This window comes from Rhipicephalus microplus, chromosome 5 (assembly GCF_043290135.1).
Source record: "Rhipicephalus microplus isolate Deutch F79 chromosome 5, USDA_Rmic, whole genome shotgun sequence".
Classification (NCBI taxonomy): Eukaryota; Metazoa; Arthropoda; class Arachnida; order Ixodida; family Ixodidae; genus Rhipicephalus; species Rhipicephalus microplus.
In genome coordinates this window covers 29,741,097-29,753,671 of record NC_134704.1, presented here as the reverse complement: position 1 = coordinate 29,753,671, position 12,575 = coordinate 29,741,097, and the positions used below count along the sequence as shown (strand labels likewise).

The 12,575-nt window shown below is 44.2% G+C and overlaps 1 protein-coding gene across 4 annotated transcripts in view; it reads right to left on the bottom strand.

Annotated features, from left to right (window-relative positions):
• Positions 1–697: 697 nt before the first annotated feature.
• The window catches only part of Zw (glucose-6-phosphate 1-dehydrogenase Zw), a 37,253-nt gene continuing 25,375 nt past the window's right edge, over positions 698–12,575 (bottom strand). For 2 of the 4 annotated variants that reach the window (XM_037425870.2, XM_037425869.2), the window contains exons 2-12: positions 8,714–8,803; positions 8,110–8,147; positions 7,560–7,668; positions 6,855–7,072; positions 6,145–6,303; positions 5,195–5,320; positions 4,426–4,519; positions 3,472–3,688; positions 2,425–2,630; positions 1,327–1,496; positions 698–896 (exon numbers count right to left, since the gene is read on the bottom strand). In XM_037425870.2, coding sequence (XP_037281767.2) covers positions 815–896; positions 1,327–1,496; positions 2,425–2,630; positions 3,472–3,688; positions 4,426–4,519; positions 5,195–5,320; positions 6,145–6,303; positions 6,855–7,072; positions 7,560–7,668; positions 8,110–8,147; positions 8,714–8,803 — 1,509 coding nt within the window. In that variant the 3' untranslated portion in view covers positions 698–814. Of the gene's footprint in view, positions 897–1,326; positions 1,497–2,424; positions 2,631–3,471; positions 3,689–4,425; positions 4,520–5,194; positions 5,321–6,144; positions 6,304–6,854; positions 7,073–7,559; positions 7,669–8,109; positions 8,148–8,713; positions 8,922–9,910; positions 10,030–12,575 lie in introns of those variants that run through there. The other 2 variants (XM_037425868.2, XM_075895100.1) reach the window with 2 other exon arrangements.

Here is a 12,575-nt window from a genome sequence, read left to right as displayed (position 1 = left end):
GCGAAATTATGTAGCGTGGGAAAGCAGTGCTCTTGCGGAATTATGATTTTGTACCTCTTAGTGGAGCCAAAAGCACACCAGCAATATAGCGGCGTTTTTTTTTATTTTTTACATACAGCGATTAAAACACCATACATTGAATTGCACTAGCTCACACTATATGTAGTGTTATGTTTGAAGCAGCACAGTTTATTTCAGTACTTGTATATAGCAGCACAAGCAGAATTATGAAAGCTTACCCATTCTCAATACGGAACCTATTTGTATAAATGAGACGTTGGAGAAGCAAATGTGCATTTATGTTCACAATTTTCGGCAGCACACCTCTCGGGTACTTGCCCAATGTTTAAACCAGAAGTGTTCCAATGGTTAAGAGAAATGCGAAGCAAATTTTGCAAGCTTGATGCCCAAAGGTTTATTTTTGGGGGCTGGAACTTCACATCCTGTGGCCCAACACTTCAGCATGCAAGGCAGATATGCCCTCTTATTGGAAAATTTATAGTCTATAGTTATGGTTCCATGCAGCAGGAATTAAGAGCCACAGGCTTCTTGTACGTTTCACCCTTAGAAAGTATTATTCACTTGTAATGTAAAATACAAGAATTAAGCTAGAAAGCACATACCTGGAGTCCAATGTTTTAAACCATGTGAACACATTTTTCAGCTGAAATGTGGACGAGTAGAAGGAACCAGACACTTGAGAATCAATGTTTATTTTTGAAAAAGAACAACTGAAGAGGCATACTTTCTGCTTCTTTTTGCAAATGTTTTTTTTTATATGTATATGATAATTATAAATAAGCAAGGATGGATTTTAAGCTTTAGTCCAACGGTATGTGCCGTAGAACTTGAAGCCCGCCCTTTTCCAGAGATCGTCCGCCTCCTTGAAGCCTCGGCTGAAATACGAAAAAGACTTGTAAGCGGCAAAAGCAACAGACAATTGGGCCATTGCAGTAAATACTTCAGTAACCGACTCTAAAGGAGCCACACATCCAGGAATACCTATAGGGGGTATGCACAGAGCCTTGATCCGCAAGAGGGCAACACTACTTTCGCGCCATTTTGAAGGTCCGTTCGTACGCGCCCTTTTGTTGTCCATGTTTCGATGTGCGCAAAGTGTTCCGGAGGCCTCTAAGCACCCAGGATACTGTGGGGATTTTGAACACAGTCCGTGCAGCAAATTTTATGTGCGTGCAGCGAGCACGCATACTTTCGAAATGGAGACCCCACCGCTAGCGATCCTCGCTGATGATGTCAGGTGCATACCCCCTATATTGTTCTATAAATCTCATTGTCCACTAATGGTCAAAGAGTGAAGCAACGTACCTGCCATACTCGTAAGGCACTGGTTTGGGCTTCTCCTTATCAATTTGATGCAGGAGGGGTGTAAAAATACGCCACGCCTCGGCCAATTCATCGCTGCGCACAAAGTGCACCTGACTGCCGTAGAACACATCCAGAATGAGACGCTCGTAAGCATCCGGCATGACCATACCCTGCAAGGAAGAATCAACCATGTCATGACCAGCTCAAGGAGGCGTGCAGCAAGGTTGGTGGCACACCATTGCAATTAGCAGCATGCCAGCTAGACTGTGATGATGGTATTTATGATTAGACAAGTTTTAGTCTGTAAATTTATCATCTGGAAGCAAAAAGACCTTGAAAATTACGAAAAGTGATTGCAATGATCTCACTTGTATGTGCAGTCTAATTTATAGACATGTAGACACAAGGCATTATTGTGCACAAGGGGCAGCATTACATGACTGGCTTTTAGCAATAATTTCACTTTCACAAAAATTAGCACCCAATGGGTCAGCATCTATTTATGACTTGCGTAGCCCTCCGTCCTAGCACAACTGCAGCAGCCGTGGCCTGTACATGACCAAGCACGGCCAGCCCTATTCTTTTGACATTTCATGCAAGCTTTGCCTAAATTCATTTTTTCCAGATTACGGTCCCAGGTCACTCCACTGCAAATGTTGGCATTTTAACCTTATTTCACCACAAAAGTGCAGATAGCACATTTTGCCCATTTATAGTAGCCTCATTAAACTGAACCTGAAGGGACCAGAGAAATGCGCCTAAAAGGAGCTCTATTTAATGAGAAATATAGCAAGAGTAAAAAATTCAAGTACAGAATCAGTCATATTATATGCAGTTGTACCATTTACTAAGAATCTACTGTATTTTTCGTGCTACACGAGAGATCTAGCACATCTTTAGTCATAATGCACACCACGACATGCTTACGTTGTTGAAAATTGCAAGGAGTCGAAATCAACTTGAACCTTTCAGTACATTTGGTTCCCCACTACATTATCCCCCACTACATTATCAATATTGAATGTCTTTATCCTTTCGTCTGCAGCCCTCTGTTTTAACTGCACAAAGCCAAACATGAAATAGAAAACTAGCAGAAACCTTGTAGCGACTGCCATAGGTGAGATCCAGCTCGGTCTCCTCAATGTCGAAGGCCATTCCAGGTTTCTTGGTCATGAACTTGACGTAGATGGCCTCATCAGGCTGCACCCTCAATACCAATTCGTTGCGCTTGCTCTCCCCGGCAAAGAGGTCGCCAGCAACTTCCTTGTACTGGATTCGCACTTCTGCCTTACGCTCATTCAGTGCTGCACAGTAAAAAATGTAAAGCGAGGACAACAAGAGTTACAGACCAGAGATCAGCAACTGAAGCTAGTATAATGTGCCAGCAAATCGTTGTCCTGAGAGTGTAAGCCTGCTGCTTCCGAAGAAATTGCATGAAAACATAATACAAACATTTAATGAAGCCAATGGGTACCTTGTTTCCCCAATATAGTAGTTGCTGTTCTGTAGTAACTGCAGTATCTTTGGTTACATTTTCAGGATTTAGACATCGGTCTCATCTTTTTGCCATATACTATATCTGTGGATATTTACGGACATTTCGTGTTGAAGTGATTACCTATATGCCAAAACAAACTCTGGCATTTGCAACTGGGCATGTGCTGATCTGCAAGACAAAGAGCATAAAGCTTTAAATCAATTTCTGTATGCACATACTTCTCTTGCCTACCTAGCGCCCGTAAACGCTTTGCGCTTTGCAAGCACAACAAGTGCCTTTATTCACGCAGTGCAGATGGTCAACAGCTGCAGGTTACAAAGTTACACTCGCATCATGCACTGCCAGTGCTACCCAACTTAAACATGTTTGGCGTCATTTAGAAGGCAATGTGTATTGATAGGTTAGTTGGTGCGCCATGACATTGATGAAGCAGCACACGAAAAATAATCACACACACACGTAAAAATGACGTGATCACAAGTTCTTGAGCATGCACCATCTTTATGTGTGCAGAATTGTGTCTTTTGTGTGCTGCTTCTTTGAACAAGGCAAGAAAAAAATGTGCCTAGGGAAAAGTAGTTAATGCATAAAGATGGCAATGCCTGACATCAATACACATGCACTGTCCATGATAAACGCCTACGCACCCTTGCCACATCGAAGGATGAAGGGCACTCCTTCCCAGCGCTCGTTGTTGATGTAGGCTACTGCTGTGGCATAAGTGGCCGTGTGGGAGCCCTTTGGCACAGTGGGGTCGTCCAGGTAGCCCTGGGTCTCCTCTCCAGTGCCGCCTGGTTTACCCACATACTGGCCCAATACCACGTTGTCCATGGTGATCGGGGGAACGCACTTGAGTACCTTTACCTGCACAGTGTCCCCAATCGCATGCTGCTCGACACTCGTACCACTAGATGCAAGTGAACTGAAGTTTGAGGTCTGTACAGAGCTAACAAATGCACGTAGTTTTCTCACAGTGCTTCAACCCCAAAAGCTTCTTTATTTCCCATGCATGGTACTGCCACATCCTTTCACTAGACAGTTTATCATGCAGTGTTTCAAAAAAGTGCACAAAGCATGCTAGGTTGCTAAAAAGACCATCATACACAGCAATTTTTTTGTGCGTACATATTCCCATAGATTTAAAATTTCCTGTAATAGCCAGAATCGCATTCTAAGCACTTCAGACAACTGCATAAGTACTATTTCACCTCAAAAGCCTCGCAATCTGGCACAAGAGGCAACCGACTACATCCCTGTGGTCGTAACATATCTTCCCTGTACAACCTGCCTCTGCATATAACTCGTATGCCTGGACAATGTAGAACAAAAAGCAAAGGAGAAGCACTCGTGCAGCAGAGATCACACTTCTCCTTAAGAAATGTCAACGCAAGTGACAAACGCAACAAGATCGCAGCATGTCACCCTTCATTTTCACTGTAGAATGAAATCAGGCGCCGTCTTCCTGCTCTGAAGCATGGTGCAGGAAGCAGGAAACAGTGAGCCATCCTGTAGCCACTTATCAGCATGCACGCACACAGACAGTTATGAAGACACGCACACACACAGACAGGCATGAAGCGCAAGCAACCGAGACTGCTAACCTTCTCATTCCTGATGTCCTCTGCATTTGTGGACACTGGCCTCTCCATGGCGACAAGGGACATAATTTGCAGCAGGTGGTTCTGCATAACGTCCCTTTAGCATAGACAAAAATAATCAATTACAAGGTGGCGACTCGGTTTTCCCATAACAGCAAACATATGCGCTGTTTTCTGTACTTCATTGAGCAAACACTACACGGAAGCTTCTTTATGTCAGTAGAAACGACAAAGAAGACCTTAAACCACTCCAAACAAAATAAGTGAACGGAAATGCAACTATCAAACGTATGTGTCGGTTGCTTTTCAGAGAACCGTTTCAGTATGTGTCCAATCACGTTACATACTAGCTTCGGAAAGTGCTTGGTTGCAGTTCTCGTATACGGCACGACAGCTGCAGTAAAAAAGATGTAAGCAGACATCTGTTTCAGGGCAAATGAAGTATGCAGTTTGAGCGAGCGAGTTCTTTTCTATATGCGAGACAGATGCATTAAGCAAGCCCACAAGAGCCAACAGTAATGTCGCCAAGGCTTTCACGTGAACCACGGGTAGGATAAATGCTTACCATTAGTTAGTAAAAATAAAAGCCACATGTGCGTGTAAACCGGTTCAACTCAATCCCAGGATGTAGGTCACACAAGCATTTCACTGGGACAATCGCACCTACTTTTGAGGCAACTATTTCGCTCACTGTGAATAACCAGTGCTACTGCAATTTCAGTTATAACACCAGGTAAGATACAATTTTTTGATGCCAAGCTATAGTGCCTACCTGATAATACCAAAGTTGTCAAAGTAACCACCTCGGCCTTGCGTTCCAAATGGCTCTTTGAATGATATGACAATACTGGCAATGTTATTTCTGTTCCACGTAGGACCGAAGATCTGGTTGGCAAACCTGAGGAGGGACAGAAAGAAATGACGAAAAAGATTGTGAGTAGGCTGCCCACCACTATCCGTCATTTATTCCTAAAAAAGCCAGTCACAAACATCACTGGTCGCTAACGCAGAATCGCCAGTACCAGTCAAGTGAACCGGTGTCTGCAAATACAGTGTGGCACCTTTTCGAAAGGCCGAATCTTTGGTCACACTAAACTATGGCCTTAACTATTAAATGTAACATACTTCATGAGCTTACAGCCTTTTGATAATACACGTAGAAGTGCATGCCCCGCATTGCCAATGAAAGCAATGCAAACTGATAAAAGATGTATTCCCTTTTTCTTTCCTTCAAAATCAAGCAATAGTTTTCGTTTTAGATGACATCTCACATCTAAAAGTAGTACACACAAAATTGGTAAAGCTTACTACACGCGACAAGTTGCTTTCAACCCAATCTCACCTCTACATTTCTATCTCAAAAAAAGCCAATTTTCTTCAATGCTTTTCTTGTCTTCCCTGTCCATTAACTTAATCTATATATTACTTAAAAAGATGTGAAGCCCCTTTGACCCTCTTACTATTCTTGCTAAATCCAAGAACGTTTGTTTCCGAATAATACAGAAATACTTAAATTAGGATAATCTCAAAATGTATATTCATTTTTCTATGTATAAATTTGAGAGTATAAAAGAATAAGCACAACAAATGTAACTTTAAGATTTGCTCGTTAAATGCCAAATGCAGAGCTGATAATGCTGGATAATCAAGGGCATGCAACATTTTATCAGGGAATATTTCAGCAAAGATGATGAGGCAGAGCACAGTCTTACAGCTGTTTACCTAATTGCCATGAGATTCTGGACCATCTCCTTGCCAAGATAGTGGTCGATGCGATATATCTGAGACTCTTCAAATAGCGCGGCCAGGTGGTTGGAAAGTTCGGCCGATGATTGCGAGTCCCGGCCAAATGGCTTCTCAATCACAACACGGGTCCAGCCCCTGCAATATCAAAGCCAACTCAACTAAACAAGCAGAAAACACAAGTAGCTATTCCAGCATCGGCAGTAATAACAGGTCAATTGAATCGAGAGATTGACAATGCTGTAAAGTAATACTGAGGGCAAATAGAGGCATCTTTTTCTGCAGGGGTTGTCTTTTGCTTGTTATTCTTTAAAATCTAAAGAAAAAACAGAAAAACTACCTTTAACATTTACATTCTCGTAACTGTACAATGAAAAGCAATATCAGAATTCTGCAAATTGTACCATATAACACACTGAAAATATACTATTTGTATTACTATGAACATCTCCCAAATACACTAATATGGTATGATATTTGTGAAACCTCAATTCGTGAAACGAAAAATCAGGCCCAAGGCTCGTTGTTGCTTAAATGATGAAACTTCCCCTTTTTTTATTTAATGCAAAATATTTCATTCAAGTCTGAACTTGTTGCATAAGAGTACTAATGCATACTTATAAATAGCACTTGAATTTAACCTTCCTCTCAAGCTCAGGCAGAATTGAACCATCACTGACTCCACTTACTGCTTGCTCATGCAATGCTGCTTGATGTTGCTGGCAACTTGCTGGAAAACTGTTGGTGGCAGGGCCATGTAAAACATTCGGTTACCACCGGAATTGCCTTCAAGTTTTTCCATTGCCTTGTTGAGAACTACAAAGTCACTGCTCTCATCGTATTTGCCCGACAAGTACGAGTTGGCACGGGTGAACTCGGCAAACCGGCTCTTTTCTTCGTCCTTCACCTGAGGCAGAAAACGATTTCAAAGGGAGGTTATTCCCCCAGCAACTCTAAATACTTAAGTACTGCCAAGTTATACTCATTTGATGCCTACTTTCTTATTTATTTTCCAGGAGATTGTTGCAGCGTTAGTCAATACAAAACTGTGATGTAAAGCAATGTTACAAAGAAGCATTGAGCTCTACAGTAACACCACAGTAATGAGTTCCGAGCTATCGTAATTTATTTAGGACATCAGCGGTTGAGAAAATCGGTAAAGACTGAAAACTCATAAGCAAGGGCAAGGATGTGAAAGACGCGCACATTAAAAGTGGCAAGACAACACTCATTGAGGTGCATTTTAGTTTTTAATAAGAGCTATCATGTGTTTTTGTAGCTTTCCTTTAAGTTTTACTCTTTGCAAACTACCAGTAATGCACACACAACTTCTCAAATCCAACTAGAATGTTACTTCGTACACCTTTATGCAACACTAAAACGGAAAAACTTACTTTTAGAAAAGGAACAATCTTCGCCCACAGCTCCTCCAAGGTCATCTTGGTGCGAGCATAGCCAACAAACTTTGTTTTCTGTGGTAATAAACCGTCTCGGAACAGTGCCCTGTAATTTAACGAAGAAACAGCATCGCCAATTAAGAACGTTTACACGTTAGCTGTTTTGATGCAGGAGTATGTACCTAATCTCCATATAACAACGCGCAAGCGTATATGTCGAGATTAAGAAAAAAAAACTAGTCATTACCACGCCTAACATGCATGCAATACTCATTACCCTTCGTTTCTTCTCATGCAGCTCGGTTTAGCCGTTATTTTTACTTGTAGTACAGTCATTCGTATATTATAGATCTTACGGCAGGATAGCGTGCCTGGCAACATATGCCTCTGCGGCACGTGAAACGCTGTTTTGGAAATCGAAAACCAAGTTACCAACGACAACAACAAATTACTGCGGAATTTACATTTAACGGCTATATATAATTTATTTGTCGTCCACTACGCTTCGAAAGGGAATGGTATATCCAGAATGGCTTCAAGCGCTTACCATAACGTTGGGTAAATTTTTTTCTTTGCCAAGTCCCCCTAGAAAGAGGAGAAAAAGTGGATGAGGAACAGAGGCGCGCGATGCACATGATTGTGCGCCAGTCGAGCGTCACACCACATCGTGTCATCGAGGAGGAAAACACAAGGAAAGTGTAGCTACTCAATTCTGGCGTGCACCTACACGGAGGAAAAAACAAACAAACGATGAGCTTCAGCAGGCAACGGGAAGGTGTGCTACCGCGTGCAGCCAGAAGTGCGTCCGCGCACAACACCGCCATGCAGGCACACCGAAGGCACTCCAATACATGCATCGCCTCGAAAACCTACGAGCTCGTCGTCTACGACCACACAAATCACTAGTCCGTCGTTCGAAGGGTGACCGTTGATCTCGTCGCCGGCACTGTCGGCCGGAGCGGGAGCAACGGCGACATCTCTCCGAATTACTCCCATTGCCCAGTCGAAAAATATCCGCTCCCACGTGGGGGCCCTTGTTTTTAACGAGCCAAGCTCGGGTCCGTCGCTAAGCGCTGGTCGGTAAACATTGGGAGGAGAAGTGCAAAACCAAAACCAAGCCAATGGGAGGAGCGGGAAGCGCGTCCACTCACCGAAGCGCCGAGCACGACGAAGATGTGTTGTTGTCCCTCCTGCACGGGCTCCTCGAACAGGTGTATCGATTCCTTCAGGAGAGCGATGCACTGAGGAGAGAGAGAAGGCGGGAACGATGTTTGAGGCATCTCGGTGGCAGCGGCAACGGAGGCGCAAGGCTTAAGCGAGCCGCTCTGAGCGCAGCCCAGCTTGGCCGACGATGGCTCGTACTTTCCCTATTTGTAGCTAGCGGCCGCAGCGGTCGGACGAGCGGAAACGGATGAGCGGCGCGCGTTGACGCACGCCGCCAGCGGGCACGTGCCCCGCTGGAAAAGCCAACGGAACGACCGGTCTGTGCACTGGCTGATCGGCTTCTGCCCTTCCCGGGCGATCTCGGTCGTCAGTTTGTTGCGCGCAAGCCCCCGGCGTAACAACCGGACTGTACCACCGCCCCTTGTTTTCCAAAACTGGTTTGCGACCCTGAGCGCGAAGGAAGGAGGGGGTGTAACACCTTTCGCTTTTTACCAGTGACTGCGCTCCTCTAAACAATGTACAATCAACAGCTGGCCGGCGGTGTATGTTTTTTTTTATACGGGCGCCTAGATTGATCGCGCGTGCGCCTGCTTATGCTGGGCCGATTGGCACGAGATGGGCCGCTTTGATAGTATCGATCAAATGGGCTTTCGAGTGCGCTGTCAAGTACACTTGTAGCATAGTGCGCTCACTGCAACCTTTTTTTGTATTCCCTTTCACCCCTTCTCTTCTACGCGTGGTGGCGTCGTCTGATCGTCACGTGGAGACTGCGAGGAGCCGAGGAGTGCGGCTGCGTTGAGTGATAAGGGCCTAAAAATGGAAAAAAGTGTGGCGCGATTTAGCGCACCCAAAAAAAAAATGCAGGCACTGATAAAGCGACGTGACAGCTTTCGTTCCTTTTCTATGTGCGACGTAAATGTGAGTAAAACAATCGCGCCTTTCTCTTGACTGTAGCTCGGCTGATTGACGGTTCTCAAATTGAATTTCGCTTACGCCCAGTCGAGCGACCGAAGATGGTGTTGCTTTGAACATCTCGGTCGCGACATGTTGGATACAGCCGCTATCAGGTACTGTTTCCACGAGGAGCACAGTGCATGCGCCTGACACGCGACGAGCGCGTTTACGCAAGAAGCATATTGTTAGGTGGGCGTGCAGACCGGTACGAGACGGATCTGGATACTCACGGCGGGCAAAGTCAAGAAGAGCAAGCAAACACGGCTGGTCAGAGGAAAAACCCCTCTCTGAGCTCGCAAAAATGCCATACTTGTCCTTGCGACTGTCTTCTTGCCCACGGCGACCTATTCCCGGCCGCTGCACCGCGGTGCCGCTACCCTCATCAATTCTTCACAGATAAAGGATTCCTAGCGTCCCCGTTGCCTTGGTATCGGGAGCAGAATCTTTATCCGCCGTTCATCAACCAACTACGTCAATTATGTAGTGACCGCGCGTCTGTTCGATGGAAAGACCGGAGCTCTTGGACAAAAGCAAATGTCTTTCTGTTGCAAACACGCGGGCCTTGCGTTTTTAAAGTTCACCTGCTCCAGGCTTTGCAAAGCGCCGGTAGTGACATTAATTACCTCAGGTCTTACCTTATCCAAACAGGTCGTCTATTGATGGCCCCGCCGCGGTGGTCTAGTGTCTAAGGCACTCTGCTGCTGACCCACAGGTCGCGGGAGCGAATCCCGGCTGAGGCGGCTGCATTGCCGATGGAGGCGAAAATGCTTGGGGCCCATGTTCTCATATTTGGGTGCACGTTGAGGAACCCCAGGTGCACGGTCGAAATTTCCGGAGCCCTCCACTACGGCGTCTCTCATAATCATATGGTGGTTTTGGGACGTTAAACTCCACATATCAATCAATCGTCTATTGATCAATAGTGGCTAATCCAGCCCCCCAAAACTTGATTTTCCTTTCATAAGTTGACAGCATGGGTTTACTTATTCACCGCCGCATATACTCGCCGCTTTTATTCACCTCGCTGCGTCCTTTCATTAACATGTATATGCATACATACAAAACTCCGACACTGATAGAAATACTGGCATTTAACGTACGGTCGTAAATGCATTGTGTGGGTCGTTATTTTATGGTTTATATGTTACCATGCATACACCGAAGCGAATGTATCGTCCGTCGCCAAGGTGAGCGAAGGCCAGATATTACGCGGAACGGTCGGTCGATATCAATGCGCGTGCAGACTATGTATGAATGAAAGTAATTTTTTAAAAAATACTTCTTTTCTTTTTTGCTCATAGGACTTATATTATAAAGTGATCATTTCATACCTATGAATTCAGCAGAGAACAGACTTAAATTTCTCTTTAGAATGCTGTACAAAAAGTAGCAGAGCTTGTAACTTCTGAGGGGAAAAAAAAAGATCAAATTCGCCATTGTGTAATTTTAGAATGCCTAAAACAAACAAATCTGAATCTGACATTTCTTTATTTTATTTATTTAGTTTGTATACATAGAAAGCACGGGCAGACAGAGGAAATAGGGAGGGACCTTGGAGATAATGTTTCAAATACTAGTACCACTGTAATGCGAAAAAATACTTTCTTCGTTATTCGTGCATATATGTATTGGATTCAAAAATATATCCGAAAGCCCCTGTCAAGAACAAACAGATTAAGAAAGTTTTCTAAGAATGTTCAAAAGAGTGAGAATAAAACAGAAAATATGCCCTCACGATATTGTGACTCCTATATTACTCTTTTGAGAGGAAGTGTAAGTAAACATAAAATGAGGATCCCAATGACGTGGCCCCTTTCTATGAATATCTTAGTTTTCGTTCGGAAGTCGCGCAACTGGGTGTTGATTCTTGAAGTATTATGAAGTTATCTCGGTTAAATTCATGTAAACCGGCGAAGAAGTACAATCAGCCTTTCAGGTGGGTGCGTAGACAGCTGTCAACCTTAATTCCTTGCTGCGCACATCACTGTGAAATTGTGATGATCAATAGCCGGGATGGTCAGTGCTCTTTAAAAACAAGCTTAAACAATTCGGACACGAACGCAATCATTTTTATTTCCTTTTGACAGAAGTTGAAAACGTTTTAGAAAAATTGAAGACGCAATGTAGAGCTAACAAAGATTCATGTATATGTCCAGGACCGAGGGAAAATGGGAAGAATAGATGCGTTGGTTTGGTATTGTAGGGAAGCTACTTGTGACATCTTCAGTAAGAAAAAAAAAAGAACATATGTGAATAAAGGTAATAAAAAAATGGGCACAATTTGCAAGTTTACCTTCAGTCTGAAAAAAGAGAGAGAGTATGTGTAACACAAATTGGCGAGCCGTGATTTGCCGCGCATGACTCCTTATAAGTCTACATTGGGGAAGTTCATGCTGTAAGTTCAGCAGAGGTTTGGTCGTTGCGGGTCTGCTTGCGGCGGTCGCTTCATAAGTAAGTCATCACGCTTCAGTTTTCAAGCTTTCTGAATGGCGTCGTCAATTACATGGGGGGGGGGGGGTATTTTTGTTTATCGAGCATGAGTTTTAGCCTCTGTGAGCTCGTGTCAAAATCAGCGTCTGTGAAGTAGATTCGCTTAAACCGGTGAGCCTGGCTGTATGGAATACTGCTTTTTACAGTGGTGCGGGGGATCCCTTTGGTAATGGAGGTATTGTTTCGATCCGTTGGTTTTGAGACGCGTTTACTCTCTTTTTCGTCTCAAGACTCTCCGAAGAGAGTGTAATGATCTCCAATGAGAGTTCTCATGTTTCTTTAAACCAACGCCTCCTAGATTTCCCGTGCCTGCCGGATTATCGGCGGTCACTTGGGAAGCGGCGGTCGTCGGAACTACGGTGGTGGCGCCATCTCAAGTAGGGTTGTCTTCAAATAGGTTTTTAC